The sequence below is a fragment of the Otolemur garnettii genome, unplaced genomic scaffold (assembly GCF_000181295.1).
Source record: "Otolemur garnettii isolate 467f Iridium unplaced genomic scaffold, OtoGar3 scaffold00001, whole genome shotgun sequence".
Lineage (NCBI taxonomy): Eukaryota > Metazoa > Chordata > Mammalia > Primates > Galagidae > Otolemur > Otolemur garnettii.
In genome coordinates this window covers 13,716,741-13,737,905 of record NW_003852396.1, presented here as the reverse complement: position 1 = coordinate 13,737,905, position 21,165 = coordinate 13,716,741, and the positions used below count along the sequence as shown (strand labels likewise).

General features: G+C 34.3%; 1 protein-coding gene and 1 non-coding gene across 4 annotated transcripts in view; one reads left to right on the top strand and one right to left on the bottom strand.

The window, feature by feature from the left end:
• NOX4 (NADPH oxidase 4) overlaps positions 1 to 21,165 on the bottom strand; it is a 165,916-nt gene that overhangs the window by 65,161 nt on the left and 79,590 nt on the right. For all 3 annotated transcript variants that reach the window (XM_003780833.3, XM_003780834.2, XM_012801130.2), the window contains 3 exons: positions 17,568 to 17,784; positions 15,606 to 15,770; positions 15,409 to 15,471 (listed from right to left, as the gene is read on the bottom strand). In XM_003780833.3, the coding sequence (XP_003780881.1) occupies positions 15,409 to 15,471; positions 15,606 to 15,770; positions 17,568 to 17,784 (445 nt within the window). The remainder of the gene's footprint in view (positions 1 to 15,408; positions 15,472 to 15,605; positions 15,771 to 17,567; positions 17,785 to 21,165) is intronic.
• Positions 1,181 to 1,285, top strand: LOC111724529. The gene has a single exon (XR_002772820.1). It is a non-coding gene; the product is annotated as a U6 spliceosomal RNA (small nuclear RNA).

The following is a 21,165-nucleotide window of genomic DNA, read 5'->3' as shown; positions in this document are numbered from 1 at the left end:
AATTGCTAGTAGACTGCATTTAACTATAAATCTTGCTAAAACATCTTCTTTTGAGATATATAAGAGGAGTCAGATTTTAATCATAAAAAAGAAATGAAAACTAATAATTTTTGTGTCTTTTTCTCCCTAGATAGTCATATTTCCATCCTAACAAATTACATGGAAAACAAAATTCTCAATCTGATATGAATTTTCCAAACCAAATAATTTTACCACTTACAAAGAATAATTTAAAGTCATTTGAAATCTGGACTGAAGTTGTGAGGCTACCTAAGGAAGGAGATAAGTTGTGGTATAGAAGATAAGAAAAAGTATCTGTGGTTTCATATTTAGAAAATCTAGAAAACATGTAGGTAGTCTAACTGAAAAAAAAAAATTAGTTCACAGTAAGAAAAATGAAGAATCCCCTTCAATTTCCCAGATTCTAATCCCTCATCTACAATTCCAAAATTAAAAAATTTTGAAAATGAGTTTTTTCATAACTCATCTGCAACACTATCTGACCTTAATATTTCCACATGCTATTGGAAATATTAAGTAATGTATGGAATATTCATACCTTTTAAAGTCTAAGTTCTGAATTCTGAAAATACATCTAACCTAAGGGTTATGGATCAAAGATCATCTGCCTGTGACTACTCAATGTTTATTAAGTGCCATGTACTAAGAGCATTGCTAAGTCCTTTATCTATAAAATCTCCCAATAACTTTACAGAGCTGTCTTTTCTTAGTAAAGAAATTAAGTAATTGAGACTTCAGGACTTGTCCAAGACTTTATGACAAGTAAAAAGATAAGACAAAATTGAGATCCAGGTCTATTAGTTTTTAACTACAGCAAGCCACTTTCTTAAGTAAAGCAAAGACCAAAAAAATGAGGGAAGTTACAAATAGAATAAGAGCAAAAGGGCATTTGTTCAAGATCAGTAGAATTTTTCTGTGAATTATGGAGAAATATAGGCTAAAGGCATAAAGAAAATGGCAGTGTTTTGAAGGGCTTCATGATTAGAGATCATTACATAAACCAAGTCTAAACTCAGAACTCTCTGAGTTGGTCGGTTAATGTAGATCACGTGGGGATGCTATAAGGCGAGGAAGGAAGATAAAGACTTCAATGGAGATATGCTACCGACTTATCAGTCAAAAAGGAAAATCAGTGAACACTAATTTAAAAATGTATATATTGTGCTTGCTTTGACACTACATATACTAAATTGGAACAATACAGAGATTAGCATGGCCCCTGCGCAAGGATGACATGAAAATTCATGAAGCATTCCATATTTTTTAAAAATGTAGATATTAATTATTTGTCCATAATAAACTATAAACAAACTAAAATCATACGATCTAAGTTCAGGAATTGAAATTGAGGTTACACAGAATTTTCAAATTACCATTCTTCAATTAATATTTCTAATTATTACTGCTAATCACAGTATAAAATCTTAAAATACATTGAAATATTATTAAATGATATTGTTTAAACATTATTTGTACTATTAAAGTATTGTTTAATTTATAGTTGTGATTGTATATTAATTAACTCATTTACATTTTAGTGTAGTAACCCTGAATAAGTTTTCTCATAAGTAAATCTCTAAATAAGATGCCATTATTTTGTAAAAAACCACCTACCATTTTTACTTCATATTATTTCAGGCTGCCAAATGCCTCTGTATAATAAAACCTGTAACTCTCAGAAAACAACACATCCAACAGAGTTCCCAGCTACCAATCTGAGTATCCACACCTCATGGCATGCCCTTCACTGTGAATAGATTTTGAGTTATAAAAAGATGATCTAAGCTAAGAAGATATCAGAATGGGTAGCAAATAAGTTTGTCTCTGGGTGCCTCAGGTTTGACTAAATCTCATCATGCATTTTAAAAGAAAATATATATTTTACAAAATATTCATATTGCTATTCTATTCTGTAAGTGCAGACATTGTAAAAGGTCATTACCCATGGGTCCCACAGGAGATTGTAAACCTTTCTCTTCTAAGTGCTAACCAAATGTATCAACAGAACCTCAAAGGATGGTTTTGTTTTCAACGGATAAGACATAATATTGTTTCTCTGACCCTCTTGGGGATGATACCTTTATAAGTCACTCATAATTCCCAAACCAGCTAGGATTTCAGACAACTGACTTTTTAACATAACTCTTTACCTGAGCTTATCACCTTATCTTAGAAGGGGGCCTACGATGAATAACATGCAGAGTGGCTTTAGCAGAGGTAATTTGGAAAAAAAGAGAGAAAAATCTTACAATCACATTTTAGTATCTTTGCACAAATAACATTGAGAGTCACTAAAATTGCTCAAAGCAGAGTATGATAATAATTCCTTAATGTTTTCTAACTGTCTTTTAATAGTTTTAGATAACTTCTCAAAGGAAAGCAATAATGAAAGTATTGATATCTATAGCTACACTGTTTCCCCTAAAACATATAAAAAATAAGCTATGAAAACTTTTAGCTAAAAAAGTTTTAGAATAATACAAAGTTAGGTTCAAATTAAAATAAAAAGATAGTGATGGCTTTTCTCTATGTACAGAAAAAAGTTAAAGAGAATATATAATAAGCTCTTGGGAATATTAACTGTTGGGAAGTAAAATTGAAGGCAGAGAAAATAAGGATTTTTATCATTTGTTATAAGCCTCTGCTTGTTTAAAATTTTAAATATTTGAAAGTTTAAATTAACTATAAATAGTAAAACATTGCTAAATTTTACTTTAATTTGCTTGATGTAAAAAATTGACTTTGGTTCATGTTGATCTTAATATAAATACCAGAATACACATCATCTAAGTTTAAGAATAAGAACAATAAAGGGTGACAAAATTGGACTATAATAATATATCTGGAAGAATCTGTACTTTGATATCCTGGAGAAAAAATAAGCCTTTCCTTTCAATTATTTGTTCAATATAGCATTGGGTTGTTAATTAAAAAAAAAAAAAACTAATGATTTTGTAACAGTCCTACAAAAATATGTGTTAGGAACAGAAAAACATATACCATATGTACTCACAAGTGGGAGTTAAAGAATGAGTCTACTTGTTTTTTAAAACAGGTCATGCAATAATATACCACTACTCTGCAGAGTAGTTTAATGAACTTTGGAGACTCAGAAGAGGGGAGAGTAGAGGGGAAGTGAGGGATCCAAAATTACCTATCAGGTACCTATGTACATTATTCAGGTGACATTCAGTAAAGCCCTGACTTCACCACCATATAATTCATCCATATAAAAACAACAACAACAAAAACTGCTTATAAATCTACTCATATAGAAAAAATAAGAAAAGTATATAAAGAAATACTGTGTAACTCATGTTTAGGAAATAAATGTAAAAATGATATGATTGCACAAGGATTTCTTCAACATGAAAAAGAAATTTAAACATAGTAATGGTTTGGGGCTTTTAAAATGAGTCATGCAATAATATACCAGTACACAAATGATTCTAAAATGGTAACATCTAAATGTTCAGTGTAACCAAACTTGTTAAGCCTGAGAAGATGATTACTGAATATGACATTCTTTAATTCTTTTTTCAGGTCTTCGTTTTTGACCCTTTCTTCCCAAGCTCTAGTCCCACACATTTTACTATCTGCTAAACATTTCTATCAAGAATTTACTCTAAATTCAATATATATAAAATTGTTGTTATCTTATTTCCTAAACTATCTTCTTCTGATTCCCCTATATCTGAAAATGGAATCTACATCCATCTCAGAACAGAGGCTCAAATATCAGAGTAATATCACTTATTTCTCTTGCAGCCAGCATTCAATTAATTTCAAAATCCCATCAAATAGTCTGGCCAAAGAAAACATCTCATTACAGCAATAACCTATTGACTAACCTTTTGTGTTCACCTATGGAAAATACCTATATTCTTTCTGTCTTATGCCCTATGGCCAACCACATCTGTTCCAAATTCTTTCCAGCTCTATATTCGATATTTCTCTTTAATTCACTTTAATGCAGCTAAATCAATACTTACCAACACATTTTCCTATCTTTTCACTTACTAGTCTATTCATTTAGGATGACATTACTTCCATTTCATGTTGAATCCCGGAAAGTTTTCCGGGCTGCTCTCAAATGCCAACATTTCATAAAGACATCCTGATTGTTCCTGTTGAGAAAATTCTTCACTTCCTTCACCCTTCAAATTATTTGTATGACTTTTATGCCCTTTATTACAGCCTATCTCTTTCTTTTTGGGTAAATTTTCTGTATTAATGGACCATAAATGTTTTGAGATCAGGAACTATTTGTCAACCATTGTTATACATTCCACAGCACCTTACACATAGAGAGTATCCATCAAATAAATAAACATCAGTTGAATAAAATACTGGAGAATTAACCTGAAAATGAATGAGAATATCTAATGTGGACAATTCTTCCATACTTTATTTATACTGTCAATAAGGACTTATTGAGTGTCCAAAATGTTACAGAGACTATTCTAAAGAGCTAATGTAATTTCACAAATGAGGACTATTCTAAAAGTCAGCCAGGAGCACAGAACAAATCAATCATTAACACAATATCATGACAGGAAAAATTTTGACAAACAAAAAATTTTAATATGTTCATGTTTATTTGACAGAAAATTGTATTTAATTGTACATTTGAATTAAAAAAACTCAATTAAAAAAAAGAAAAATCCTAAAAGAATAAGTATGTGGAAATTTATTAACTTGGATAGAAGATTTGCATTTATGTCAAGTCTCTCAAGAAAACAAAACCTGAAATGACAGTTTGCACTTGTAAAAATACAAACCACACTGCCAAAGTTAAGAAGGGGAGTAATAACAACAACGGAGAGAAGTCAACAAATTTTTGAACAGTGAAATGTGGATGAAGGTGGTTTGGGAACTAACTGAGAAAAATACATGAAGCCAAAGTCCCGGTGCCTCCAAAAAGGGATCACCTTGGAAAGCAAGTCCATTTTCCATCATAACATTGGGAAACCTCATCTCAGAGGCAATAGGAGGCAGCTAAGGATGGGGCTTATGATTAAACAACAACTGCGTTCTTGTCTGTCCATGGGGTCATTGAATCCCCAGATTCTACTTGAGCTTGTGCTCAAGCCAAGTAACTATAACCCCACGAGCCCAAAGACAAGAAGGGGAGGAACACAAAGGGCTCTATTGCAGATATAACTGGCAGGGGAAGGAAGGGCTGAGATTCCAGATAGTCACCAATTAAGTATTTAATGGAAGCTCACAAAGTGCCACCTCCAAATAACATGTCTAAAACTGAGGTCTGCAAATTTCCATCAGAAGCTCCCCCACCCCCAGTCTTTCCTGTCTCAGTTAATGGCACTTCAGCCACTCAGACAAAAACCTTGGGAGTCAACCCTGACTTCTCCTGCCTTTACACTCCACAACCAATCTTGGAAAGGAATCCTGGAATCCTTACCTTTGGAATATATTCAGAATCTGGCCATATCCCACCACTTCCACTCCCAATGTCCTGATCGTACCTCATCTGAAGGACCCTGACAGCCTTCTAACTAGACTCCCTGCTTCTGCTCTTGCCTCTTCATTGCCTCTTAACACAGTGGCCAGACTGGCCCTATTTAAAATAAGCCATAGCATGTCATTCCCCTATTCAGACTCCCAGGAGATTTCCTTAGCAGAGTAAAGGCCAAAGGCCTAAATGTCTGGTAGACACTTGGATAAGTGAACCTGAATTTCAGATTTGAAATCTGGGCTGGAAAGAGAAATTTGGGACATGCTAGCACACAGATGCATCAATAAGGTCAGAAAGGAAAGGGGCTTCGAGGAATGAACGCTAGTGCATTCTGGTATTTGGAACTCATTTGACAAGCAGCAACACAATACTGAGTAAAAATAGCTAGAAAATTCGGAAAAAAACAGATGGAGTAGGGGGAAAAAAGTGCTTTAGTGAGGTGAATTGGTCAAGCACACAGAAGACTGAGAAATAACCATTAAAATTTCTAATAACATGGACATTACTGATCTTGGAATTATTTTAGTGCAGTGCTGTGGTCAAAAAGTCGATTTAAGAGAGAATGAGACGAAACGGATTAGAGACCTGAGAAATGGAGCAGTTACCAGAGGAGATGCAGGTCAAGAAAAGAGCTTTCACTCATGACTTTTGCTTTGGTTCCTAAGTAAAAAGAGATACCCAAAAATATGGAATGAATAAATCAAGCTTAATATTAGGCAGTAGATTCACTCTGAATACACTGACCTATTTTAGAGCCTATTTAAAATCATTCAGTCTCTCATTAGGCATTAAGGAAATATTTTCTTTTCCCCTGGAAAAAAGCCAAACTAGAGCAGTTAGATGATGTTTAATTCTCATAGAACTCAGATGTCCTGTTATGTTTCATGAACATTAATGATCTTCTGGGGCAATTTTCATCAAGTGTCTGGTCTATGGTTCAGACACATTGTTGCCATGCCAATCTACCATCTGTCCCAGCAGAGTATCTAAGTTTTCCGTGGTTTGTGACACCATATACTAAAGCAATTTTTAAGAGTTAAATAGATGAGAACAAGACCAGAGATCAAATCAGCTGCTGCGGACTTCCTGGTTCTATTTAAGCCCCTGGAATTAAATAAATAATAATAACATGTCACCAGTCTTTGAGAGATCCATGGTGGTTCTTGTCTGGTTTTCACTTAAAACTGGAAAAACTATTCCCAAAGCGACTGGTTGAGAGATTAAAAACACAAAGCAGAAAAATGATGGCAAGAAAAGGCAGACCATGTAAAAGTACAGACAATAACAAACTAACAGCTAGACAGACCTCTGACTCATGGAAAAATATGTGAAATGAGGTTATCCAAACTCAAAAATAATGAATCACACAGCTTAGAATACAGATGTCAGGAAAGCACATGTTTGTTTCTGAATAAAAACAATAATAGAAGGATATAGAGGTATCCGTGTGTGAGACAATCCATTACTATTATTTAAAAGGCTGATTCTGAAATTCTATAATTGAGAACCCATGAAAAATAGTAATGAGCATAAAGCACACTCAGCTAAATATGAAGAGATTCTACATATTGCCCTACACAGTAGGCTGCAGGCTTTCTTAGATTTGCACTTTTTCTAATCATCTCTGATTTATACACCTAAAGTAAGTGAGAGCACACCTTCATAAAAGATTTGCTGGGGTAGAAAATAAAAAATTTGGTTATTACAACACACAGTTGAAAGACATTGGCAGAGATCTACTACATAGTCAAAGAACAAAATGTAAAATTCTATACAGTTTTAAGTCAATAAAGGTCAAAACAGGGAGAAAAATCAAGAAACTTAGATTCTGATTGTAATCAATTTGTTATTTCAACATTCTATGCTATAGATCTCTCCAATTAAAAATAAAGTTGTAATTTGGACTACAAATTTTTAAGTTCAATAAATTTAGGTAATCTTGGATTTATATGCATCTTAAATTTAACTCCCAATTTTTAAAAAGTAGAATTATCTCACAAAGGTATATTTTTTGAAAATGCTACTCGCAGTGGACACTGGTGTACTGCTCTTATTCTCTTTATTCCCTCTCTCCTCCCAACTTCCAGGATCAAAACTCAGTCCAGCCACTGAAAGGATTGCCTGCTGACAGCTTGCTGGTGAGACGCTCCCCACTGCTAATAGAAAATTCCTCTACCCAAAGAGTAGTCAGTCGGAAGGTACAAAAGTTTGGCCCCCGAACTTCAAGATAAGACAACTCTAAACTATCATTTCATAATGCAGAGCTCCTGTCAGATCCTCTGAGACCTCTCTTGCGACCCTATCACACAGTGCAAGTTCTATCTTGCCTTCTTAGTTCCTCAGTCATTATTGAGTCCTAAGCACACTTCCCAAAAAACTTTGGGTATGCAAATATATCTCCAAGTCTGTTTCCAAGGAAACCCAACTTAAGACATCATTCATTCTTAAGGCACATTCTTAATCACAAGAGGCAAGTCATCCCTCAAATGACTGTTTCTAAGCTAATCTATAGCCAGAGTTTAGTCAATTACTACATAATATATGAGATAAAAAAATTTCAATTTAATCCTTGTCTTGGTCCCTCAGTCACTATCTGAAACAACACCCATAATAACATCCATTTACTGAGAACTTACTATATGCCAAACACCACGCTTAGCACTTGATTATATCTTTGTAATTAATATTCAAAGTAATTCCATAGAGGATTTGCTTTTATTAACCAAATTCTATAAGGAACTAACCCAATGATTAAGTATGCTAACTCTCATGCCCACAGACATATTAGTAAATGAGGAATCAGGTCTCCAACCCAAGCTGCTGGGCTCTAAAATTCATGGTCTATTACTACACAATGCCCTCTGATTTCCGTCAATCTGGTCAGCAATATTGTGCTTGTGTTTTCACCCTGAGAGAAGGCAGCTGTCCCAGCAGAAAATAATTACAACTTCCTGGGCAAACCCATCAAATTAGGATGCCTTCCTTGTGCAGGAAAGTGGGTGTTATGTATAGGAAATGTGGAAGTACTGTAAGTAATCAAAATCCCAACCTCTGGATTCCTGATAAATCAGTGCTCAAAGCTTAGCTTTGCTCAGACTGAAGTGATATTTCTAAAACTTATCTTTTATAATTTGAAGTTGTATTTTCAGTTTTAAAAACTTAATCTCCATTTTAAAAAAATGAAATAAAACTCAAGCTTCTGAAATTATAGTTTACAGATTTAATTCTTCCTAACACTGGCACGGTGTATAAGAATAAGCATTAGTCTTTTTCAAGCAGGGAATTTACTTGAATTTCACCCCCAACAAGATTAGAAGAGCTTAGTAGTACGGACAACCAAAACTGTCTGTGGCATATTTCTTCTGAAAACATTTTCATACTTTCAATGAGTCTTTCTAGATGGTAATCATTTACTTATTTTTGTTTTCTTTCTCTCTCTCCCCCTTTCCCTCTCACTTTGTCCTATCTCTCCCTCCTTTCTCCCTTTCGCTCTTTCTTTCTTTTCTGTCTCACAGAATCTTATTCTGTTGCTCTCTGTAGAATGCTATGGCATCATCATAGCTCACTGAGTTCAAGTGATCTTCTTGCCTCAGCCTCCTCAGTAGCTGGGACTATGTGTGCCCACCAAGATGCTGGGCTAATTTTGCTATTTTTAGTTTTGCTCTCATTCAGGCTGTTCTCAAACTCCTGAGCTCAAGCCTCTACCTCAGCCTCCCAAAGCACTAGGATTACAGGTGTGAGCCACCACACCCAGCCTATTTTTGTTTTCTGATTCCAACAACATAGCTGTATAAACATAATGATAGTACTGGAAATATGAAAGCCCTGACCCTGAGTGGATGAGTGTGGGCAGGAAAGAGACAGTACAGAATAGCTAATAACGTGCCTTTCAGGCTGTCAGGTAGGTAGGTTTGTGTTTATATCTCACATTTACCACCAACTGGCTATGTGACTTTGGGCATGTTATCTAACCTCTCTGAGTCACATTACCTTCTGCAGGATATGCAGCTAACAGCATATGTCTGATAGAGATGTAGTAAGAATTAAATAAAAAAATATTTTCAAATGCTATGAAAGAACTTCTTAGACAATTAATAGATACTATGATACTTGACAAAATGGGATACAAAATTTTCAATGGGAATCACCATGTGGGAAATTGCTTTATTTTGTTTCAAAGAAACCCTTAATATGACTATGCATTGAAAATGTTTGAAGCATGTATTTTCATGTAAGTGTCAAACAGAAGTAACAGGACACAGAAGGAAGTGGCAGAAAAAAGACAGTAAGTTAACATAATAGCATAATGTAGTATTTAGTGTAGAAATATTTGCTCTACTCAAATTTATTTCTACACAGCAGCAAGATTTGTCTATTTTTTCACTTATGAAAAAATAAACTCTCTTGGAGGATACTATGAATGAGCCAACTAGCAACCCCCTACGTCTGGCAAGACTATAAACCATTTCTTCAGCCTACACACAATACATAGTAAACAGATGGCTTGATAAAAATAACTTCCTTTGCCTTAAAACTTCTTCTGGAGGCCAACTATTGTAACAATTTAAAATATCTTTCAGACTTGAAAAGACAGTTACACAATGCCTTTAATTGAATTTTAATATGACACAAGTTAGATACATAAGCTGTGCAAACCTTATGGCACCTTATTGTATGGTCATGATCTAGTTCACCCTTCAGGTTACTAGACAAAGGCAAGAAATACTGGTAGAATTTGTCAGATAAGCATAGAAGTTAGGAATAAATAAATAATTTTCCTTTGTTTTAGCCCAGGAATGGGGGAAAAGAAGTGAAAAATGAGACCCCCTGTCTCAGACCAGATGTAACCCACAAACTATGTCTACTTTTCTGTGGTGGTTGCTCCTCAGTTTCCTGTGCTATACATTTCCGCCTCTTGTGTTCTACTAGAGATCAATCTGCATCATCTCCTCAGATATTACACTCAGAACCTGACTAGCTCTAAGAGTCATTTTGGCAATAAATATTTCTCCCTTCTTCTTAGTCCCTCCAACATATCCTTTTCTCCAGCTTCACCTTCCAAGTAAGAGTGTGCTAAGGGAGATGAAAGAAAAGAAGATGTATCCATAAAACAGTTCTTTGGTTAGGTCCTGAATACTAATCCTATATTAATATTCAGTGTTTTTCACTCTTCCAACATATATGCATTGGGCTACTCTTGTGTCAGATACTATGCTATGAAATAATCTTTGGAAGGCCTCACGGAACTTATGGCCCAGAAGGAAGACAGACATTAAGTAAACACATTAATGACATCTGTGTTGAGGAGAGGACATAGGGTACTCATAAGAGGAAAAGGTCAAGAAACTTAATCTAACAGGGAGGGTAAGCAAAGGCTTCTTGGAGGAAGAGATAACAAGCTTAGAGATGAAAGATGGACAAGCATTCCCAGACAGAGAATGGATGGTGTTTAATGTGTGAGTGGAAGAAATAGAGGTTGGTTTCTAGGGTGATGAGACTATGCCAACACCTCAAAGTAAGAAAGAGAAAAGGTGTTAATTAAATGAGTGAAATAAAATGTAATTACACTTTTTATTAAAGAACTTCTTAAAATCGTTAGTACATTAATGGGTACCATGAAGTTCTAAAAGAGATGTGTACACATATTAAGCAATATTTTCCAAACTGTCTTAAGCCGTAGAAAAATGTCCTTTCTTCCTCCCTCCCTTCTTTTCTTCCTTCTGTCTTTTCTTTCTTTTTCAGAGGCTAATGTTTCTTTACGATAATTAAAGAAATAGCTTCCACAATCTGCTTTAACTACAAATATCTTCTTTTCTCTTCTCTGTCATTTTGATGAGAAATTCTTATAGAAGTAGAAGGAAGAGTGAAAATTTTTATGCTGCTATCCTACTTTTCCTTTTGATTCATACCCAAACGGGAATTCATAACAGTAAATATTAAAAAGAGAATTCTGAATTTGAAAAATAACCAAATTCTTTTTCAAAGATCTACGTAACAGGATAGTATTTAGGAACTTACACTAACCAAAATAACTTTTATGAAATTCAAAAATATATTCTAAACAAGTGAGAAAAAAACACTTTTCAATGATGTTTTTAGTATTTTGCTATAGTCATCATATGCAGGCTGGCTGAAGGTGAGCTGTTCTCACTGATATAAGACTGGAATCTCAGAACACAAGTTAAGGCCTCCAACCCTTCACTTTCTCTGCTGGATCCTAAATTCTTCCTTCTCACAGTGGCCTCTGGAAGGAACATCCTGGATCTCGTGAGCATTGTAAGCTATTTTGGACAATGACTGATCTAGAAGAGTGGCTGTCCAGGATGTGTAAGTTTGCCCCTTAGGGACATTTGGCTCTGTTTGGAGAAACATTTAGTGGGTAGGTGATAAGGATGCTGTTAAACACCCCATAAAACACAAGAAAATACACTACATCAAAGAATTATCTGGCCCAAAATGTCAACAATGTTGAGGTTGAAAAATCCTGAACTACAATCATCCTCCTTGTAAATACTCCTGTAAGATAGCAACTTTTAATTTCTAGACAAGTCTTATTGTTACAACTGTCTTTCTTATATTAAATCAAAATTAATTTCCTAAAACTTCTACCTATGAGTCTTATTTCCACCCTTTGGAATCCCAAAGTAAAGACAATCAAATTTTTCATCTACATGAAAGATTTTCAAGTGATTGAGACTGCTATCATACCCTTAAAGCAACATTTTCTGATTGAAAAACTCATGTCCTATACTTGCTTTTCAAAAAAGTGTAATTTCAGAAGTGAAGGCAATAATCCAAATTAAAAGCAGATATTTTATTATGCAAGTAATTATACTGTAGTTGCCAAGTACCAGCCACCAACCATGTAACAAAAGTTTTACACATATTATTTTATTAAACTGACATTGACAAAACCCTTTCCATGAGTAATATTAGACTTACAGTAGTACTATCTTGCAGATGATGAAATTGAACCTGAGAGAAGTCAAGAGATACACTGAGAGACAGAGAACTGTTCAGTGAGGGAGTTGCAGCTTTATTCATGCCTTACTACTCATATTTAATTTCGTTTCTCTTTCTCATCTCTCTCCTACCTCTAGCTCTATTTCTTCTGCCTATGCCCTACATTCCTTCCTCTTTCTTTCCTTTTCCTCCCTTCTGTACCTCAAACAGGCCTCAGAGCTATCACAACTCTTACTGAAATCACATTTTAAGAAGCAGGTCAGACCACAGCAAACACTTGCTTAAAGCCTTTCCGGTTCTCCACACCACTTCCTTTCTATTTCTCCTTTTGCCCTGGGAAAGAAAGGGGCCTATGCAACCTGAAAGAGATTTGATCTGGACGCCTCCACTCAGCATGTGCCATCAGTGGAAAATGCTTTGATTTTCTGTTTTAAAAGAGCATGAAAGTCTTCTGTGACAGAATATACACTAAAGGGCAACGTATCTTCTCTGTTCTTGTTGAAGTTAGCTGATAGGCACGTGGGGGTTCATTACGCTATTCTTTCTTTCTACTTTTGTGTATGTTAGAAAATATTTTTATGAAAGGAAAGAGACCCAAAACCCCACTGTTCTCTATACGTGGCCTTCTGCCGTCTTTTATTATTCCATGTTCTCTATTTAATGCTATTATGAAGAAACAATTTTCATCTCAATACAAGAAAAGGTTAATTTCTGTAATAAATTTCTTACGATCCCAAGATTAGGCCAGACTTCTTAAATTACTTAAATAAGACAACTTGTATATTTTCTCCCTTTTAAATTCTTCCTTTTTAAAAAATGTTACCAATTTCATATATATGGGGTCTATGGACACAGACAAATGGAAACATGTCTTAGAAGTAAAACTGGATTCAGATGAAAGCCTACATCCAAAGGTTTCCGAATCCAATATACTTAGACGCCCCCTGCTCCCATTCTGCAGGTTATCTAGTCACTCCATTATTTCCTTTGTTGTGCAGAAGCTTTTTGATTTAATTATTGTTTACTCTTGTTGTTGGCTCTATTTTCTGTTGGGGTGTTAGTCACAAATTCTTTGCCTAGATTGATGACCTCCTGCCATTCTCATGGAATAAGGGTAATCTCACTAAACCACCTTGTAAGGCATGCATAGCCTAGAGAAGAGATGGACAAGATACAACTACTTAACTCAAAAAGAACTGCGTCCTGAAGACTCTAAGGTCTCAATTTATATTCCTTGCAAAGCAACTAAATTTTTACTTCCTCAGAACAACATATTTTCTCTCTTTCTCCAGCCAGCTGCCATCCAGCACCACATGAAAGGCTGTCTAGATTCATCTATCAACACAGTTATTAATTAATTCCATCCTCGGATAGGTCAGTGTTGCCATCCTTCTTGATGAAGAGATGGGTGTTAATTATTTCACTGATGCCAAACTACTTTTCCTTTGCCATTTATAAACAAGCTTGCTACGTATTTTGAATACACTTTGTATTCAGACAGAATACCAAAAAAAAGGGAGTATATGAAGCAGAAATAATTTTTTCTCTTTCTAAGATACATTATTGAATGGAAAGTTTCTCTTTTTTGTTGTTGTCTGATCATGTGATACTTTCTATCTCTTTTTGTCTGTTCTGGTCTATCTTGACAAGCATATTTTCTCAAGGGGCAAATTCACACCAAAAGTAAAAATCACAGTATGTTAGCATTTATTTATCTGTACCCAGACTGACCTTTTCTATGTTCCAGGGACTGTTCTACATGCTTTATTTGTACTGGTTCTCTTAAACCCACAATAAGTCTACAATCAGTCAGTCTTAACATTTTTATCCCAATGTTACACTGAAGAACCAAATGTACAAAAAATATAGTAAGTTGTCCTAGGTTTCAGAGATTTCACCTTGACTAGTGCATCCAATTTGAAAGTGACTCCCAATACACACCCCCTCCCCCAAATCTCAGCACTTTGATATGCTATTTTTCTGCCCCCCATAATTTGTTTAATCTATTTTTCTTAAGCATACATTTAAACATGTGGCTCCTGTTGTCAATTACCTTTGTTAGAAATTGAATAAAACTTAAATATCCTTCATCAATGGAAATATTAAATAAATCACAGCACTTTTCTACTGTGGAACATTATGTAGTCATTAAAAAGAATGAGGTAAATACAAATATAGTAACATGAGAGGTTGTGTATCACTGAGTGAAAGGAGCCATTTACAGAACAATATGACCCTGCACACAAATGTCAAGCACTTATATATGCCAAAGTATACAGAAAAGTATCTGGAAATACATAAGTCAAACTCTGGAGAAATAAAGTGGAAGTGCAGAAAATTTTTTTAAATGTCTATTTTATCTTAAATTTGTGAATTGTTTGAATTTTTTAAATGGGCTCATACTTTTGATGACGCAAAAAAATAAAGCTATCAATATACAAATAAGCTAAACATATTAATGATGCTCATTCCTTAGCTACTTCCTCGACCCTGAATCATATTTCCTTTCCCACACACAACCTTGGTACCAATTATTCTGGGCTTTATCTTTTCCAAATGCTTCTTAGATTTTTCTAATACTTTCACTTCAATCCAGAGTATCCTCTTTTTCCTTAAATTCAATCTTTCTAAAGAAATTATCCACATACTACATTTCCATATATAATTCCTAAAAGAGAAAGAGTAAAATCTATATTTTGAATCAATAAGCTTTAGTAATTATTAACATATTATTTTCTGAATTGTGTAAGATGTCAAATAATAATTTAAAAAGAAATAGATACAAAGTTTATTAACACATCTATTCTCCTTGCAAAAAGATGACTTTCTTAATCATTAATGATTTTATGATGACTTTGAATGATTATTAGGATGAAATAAGACATAAAAAAGGAAAAAATTACATTGCACCCTAAAAATTTAAAAAAACTGATAGATATGTTTCTTACCATTGTGAGGGTAAATGGATGATTTTCTAACGCAGACACACTGGGACAATGTAGAGTAATATACTGAAAAGCAACAAACAGATCATTTTTAAATGCCGAGAAAAAAAATTCAGCTATTCCAATGATGCTATTTCTGCAAATTTTCAAAAATTACATAAGGATATGGATATTTTAAAAGTTACTGAGCACCAACTCACCTGACCAGGTCTTGCTTTAAAATTTTCTTTGATCATTCGGATTTCTAAGACATCTGAGGGATGACTTATGACTGATATGATGGTGACTGGTTTATTGCTCCTGATATACCTATAAAGTCTTTCGGCACAGTACAGGCACAAAGGTCCAGAAATCCAAAGCCAAGTCTGAGGGAAAATTTTTGAAAATATATTTCATGAAATACTTGTATTTTAGGAAACTATAGTCTGCTCAATTGTTTATTTCATATATTACAATGTTAATATCTTGATGTGTATTTTAAATAATAAGATGTATAGAAAAATGAGTAAAAATTGACAGATGCTCAATGCAGACAAAACTAAAGTATAAAATAAAAAGGAAAGCAATGTCAAGACCTTCCCTTCAAACCCATGTGCCCTGGGTACAACTAACATTAACCACCAAGTGTGAAGTGTGCCTCCTTCATACATCCTTTTATGCACACAAATAGATACAATATATAACCAATATCTTTCTTCAAAGAAAGCATAATGGGAAGTTCAAATTTCAGATAATTCTGAGGATGACTATAGAAAAAAAGTACCAGTTCAATGTTTATGAAAAAAGAAAAACCTAATTTTTTAAATCTGCATAATGTATAGGCAGAATATACAAACATATAATGTGTGCATATTATGATAAATATGTATAACAGATTTTAAAATGGGATATGCTGAGCATGTTGTTAACAACTTTTACACAGTACATACAAAGGAATATTAGAATTGGAAACTGTAACAATTTTGAGTGTGTATTCATGGATAGTCCTAGTCCTAGGATAATTGAACAATATATCATCCACATCACTTTACATAGGTGTGCCTGACTTTCCTTGTCCATGTAGACGGATCATACCTCTTCTTCATATGGTGACATTTAGTCCATCACTATGAAGAGCGTGCATTGCAGAACAAGTTTTGCAAAGCAACAGCCTAACGACTTTGGAACAGTCACTTACCCTTTGAGCATCAGGTTCCCCATAAATAAAACAAGAGTCACCATGCCTGCCATGCCTAATGGCATTACATGAAGCTTAAAAAAGTTTTGATAATTCTAGAGTCTAACAGAAATCTAGAGATTATTAACAATAACAAACACAAGACTAGCACACAATCCCAAATTCATCTACAAATTCATTCTAACTTTTGATTATCTTCTCTTCTTAAAATAGACATTTGACAGCACTATTCTACTTGGTATAGAGTACAGAGTATAATTTGCACATGGGCAGTTCTCACAGGCACAAGGGAAGATTAGAGCCCTTTCTGAACTAATTTCTGGCCTCATAAAGAAGAAATTTTCAAAGAGCAAGCATTTTAGTCAAAGACTTGGGTTTGATGCTATTTCTGCCACTTACTATAATAGTTTGGAGACAACAGTCAAGGTGTATTATGTGTTTAAGCACAATTTCTTCATCAGAAAATTGAAGATGTTATTAATTGCTTCAAAGACTCAATGTAAACAATGAAAGAATTATGTGTACAGAACACTTTAGCATAGTGCCTAGCAGATATAAATTAATTTTACCATTTACTATTTGCAAAATTATACATATATTATAATGCAATATTAAACTATGACATAATAGTAGTAGTAGCAGTTTTTTTATTACTCTTTTTATGATTCAGCTTTTCTCAATGTTTTTCTCAATAAGTGGGGAGTACATTGTCAGGCTTGTCATCTGTCTGGCAGCAAATACTAGTGCCACTATATGCAAAGATCACACAATCAGTCAAGCAGAAATTTTCTATATTCTCTAATATCACAGGTCTTTTGCCTTAAACTGTCAGGCACCTATAATGGAATAAGGGTTACCACCTTGTTTTGGAAATAATATCCTATTATACATGAAAGCATAGCTTTAAAAACATGTTTAAAGTTGATGTTGATCTGTTATATAGAATCATAGACTTTGCAGAGATCAAATACAGAATGAATCTGACCTGTGGAAAATTAGCTTGGAACCTGGGCTCTTCCATGCAGATCTTCACAAATGTGTCCTGAGTGCTCTCTTCTGGTTTTGAAAATCCTCCAGGGGGAGGTTCAGGAATATGTTCTGAGAGATACTCTGGTAAAGAAATATTCTGTGTGCGGCTTCTGTTAATATTGATACAGCCAGGAGGGTGGGTATCTAAGTTAATTTGATACTTCAGCAGCCCTCTAAAATTAAATTAAAGGACAAACAAACAAACAAACAAAAACAGAAAGACAAAGAAGAGTTTGAGATCAGAGGTCACAATGAAAGAAAATAATCTCTTTTTCTTGCTAACTTTACAAAGCATTTATCGAAAAAGTCCTCCTGATATATTGCATTTAAGAAAAACAGAGGACTTAAAAATGTTAATCATTTTTTTGGCTCAGCACCCGTAACTCAGTGGTAGGGCACTGGCCACATACACAGGGGCTGGTGGGTTTGAACCTGTCCCAGTCCTGTTAAACAACTACAACAAAACAATAGCTGGGTGTTGTGGCAGGTGCCTGTAGTCCCAACTACTTAGGAGGCTGAGGCAAGAGAATTGCTTAAACTCAAGAGTTTGATGTTGCTGTGAGCTATGACACCAAGACACTCTACCCAGGGCACTATCTCAAAAAAAAAAAAAAAAAAAAAATGTTAAATTTTTTTTACTAAACAGCTAAAACAAAATCTTTTGGCCCTTCAAATAGATGCTATAAATGTATGATAGGGAAGACCACATGTAATCTTTCTAGTATCTTGAATTTGAAAGCCTTTACTTCAAGTCTATTAGACATGGCTACAATCATATACAAGTTTTCACTTCAATAGACGCTATAATGATGAATACTCTGCTATACTGCCAAATATAAATGAAAGTACAGGAATCATATTTGAATTGGCTAAAGCTAAATAAAATAGCATTGCAGAAATAAAAAAAAATGTTAAACAAAAATAACAGGAATTGGAGTTTTGTCTCCCTTGTGGTCTGAAGGCAATTTATACAGAGCATTTGGGTCCTAAATCTGTTTACTTTTCAATTTCTCAAAAAACAGAGCCACATAAAAAGCACAAAATAATAAATCAGCAGGTGAGCCTTAACCCTTAACAATCTTACTCTGATTTCTTCTTCTTTTGTGACATTTTAGGACAAACACCCAATTTTCTATGGGCGTTTTCTTTCATTTCTTATCAACAAGGGGTTAAATAAGTTTGCCTCATGGGATAGTACATAAAATGACAGATTGCACAAAGTATCAACAAGATCACTGCTGTATAAGCAAATCTCAAGATAAAAAGTTTAGAAAAGCCTTGAAAATTTTGCATTAGGTTTTATTTTTATTTTAAAGAATCCCAAGAAAAAATGTATTTCTAAAATCATTTTCTCCTGGTTGGCTAAGAATATGTTGTTTTCAAATTATCCTTCCTGCTCCCAAATAATTGACTTCGTAGCTTAAAAAAGTATATCTTTAAATGTGTCAGAGCTATAATACATTTACAAAGTTTTAAAACAAAAACTATAATATAAATTATGATACTAACAGATATAATACAAGAAAATTAGAAAAGCAATGGCAAAAGCAGTCTCTCGTAGATTCCCCATCTCCCCAACCTTTTTACCCCTTTGCTCACATTCAGTTCCTTTTTCATTCTTTTTATTTTATTAAGGAAAAATGTTTATTTCTACCTTCAAACTAGTCATCATGAAGTAATTAGAGAGCATTCAGTACATGTCAGGAGTGGGCTGCATTGCATGAGTTCTATAGTGGACCACATACGTACATACTTTTTTATAAGAATAAAAATAGATATGGCTTAGGTAAGAATACGATAGATATGGCATAGGTACTAAAAAAAAAATGATGGATATTATACAAATATAAGCCATGTTTTGTCATTAATCCTTCACAAGGTCCTAGTCATATAGTACATTGCTGCAATAGTATATTTGGAAAATGCATAAATTTGACTTAGCTTTAATTACAATTAATGATTTACCAAAATCTATTGCTGCCACTGACTACCCCATGGATAGAGGCTGACAGATGAGTGGGTCAAAAATTGAAGACACTGATTCTACTGGCCATAAGTTGAACAAACATGAGCATCAAGGACTTAGCACTATTCCAGGTAAGGAGTTCAATGTCAAATCTTATCCCTAACCATCCAGAAACATAAAATCTTATTTGGAAGATACCTTAGGAGAAGCTAAACATAAGTCAGACCACAGATAATAATGGGAATCAAATGAATATTTTAATAATATCTTAGTAATAAATAATAGGAACCTAGTTTAGCACCTAAAATTTTATATACATTTCATATTATCCTCACAAAAATTACACAAACTAGAAATTATTATTCTTATTTTGCAAATTAAGATACATTCTAAAAGACTGAATAATACTCAAGGTCATACAGCTGCTAAGTAGCAGATACAAGATTTGAATCCAGACCTGACTCAAATTCTACTCTCTTCACCTATTATGCATATTGCACATTCATTCATAAGCTCCTCACAAAATACCTCTGAAAAAAGTATGGAAAGAGGAAGATTAATACTTACTAAGAAAGTATCATGTCAAAAATTGTTAGTGCATCTATTTCACATTTGAACTTCAAAACAAACTAACCATATAGGGTTGAGTATTTTCTTTCCCATCACACAGCGAGAAACCTAAAGTCTGCCTAAGTAAGAGATTAACTAAGTAGCAGTCAAAATATGAGGTTCTGAAACCTTAATCTGTTTTACTCAGTGCACCCATGCCATGAAAAGAAAATCAGTGGGTTAAAGAGACAGACAATAATTAAAGGGGCTCGAACAAACTCCTAGAGACAAGATCAGATGGTGTGCATGCGGGGCGGGGAGGGAGTATTGGAAGGGAGTTGCTTATAATTTGAGGTCTTCACATCAGATAAAAGAATGTTACTTATACCTTCTCTTAAGTAATAGCAACATTCAAGTGGACATAAACCTACTGTGAACAAGGTCCTTAGAATGGCAAAAATTGTTACTATATAGTACACCTCTTCAGGCTAGCCCAGTCAAAGAGTGTTGCTCCTCTTGGCACACAGTGGCACATCAATTTCTAAGATCCCTTTTAATTTTGAGACTTTTGTGTTATTTTAAGCTGTACTTGAGCTAAAAAGAACATCCCACCTTCATTTTCATCTTAAAACTCCATTAAATCTGCCCTTACATTGTCTTAGTTTGTCATTGCAGTCACCAAAGAAACATGGATAAGCTAGAAAAGACCTGTTTACATGGATGGAGCTGGAGCACATTCTTCTTAGCAAAGTATTTCAGGAATGGAAGAAAAAGTATCCAATGTACTGAGCCCTAGTATGAAACTAATTAATAGCTTTCATATGAAAGCTATAGCCCAATTATAGCCCAAGAATATGGGGAAGAGGGAGAAGGAGGGGAAGGGAGGGGGGAGGATGAGTGGAGGGAGGATGATTGATGGGACCACACCTATGGTTCATGTTACAAGGGTACATGTGAATCTTTCTAAATGTAGAATATAAATGTCTTAACACAATAACTAAGAAAATGCCATGAAGGCTATGTTAACCAGTTTGGTGAA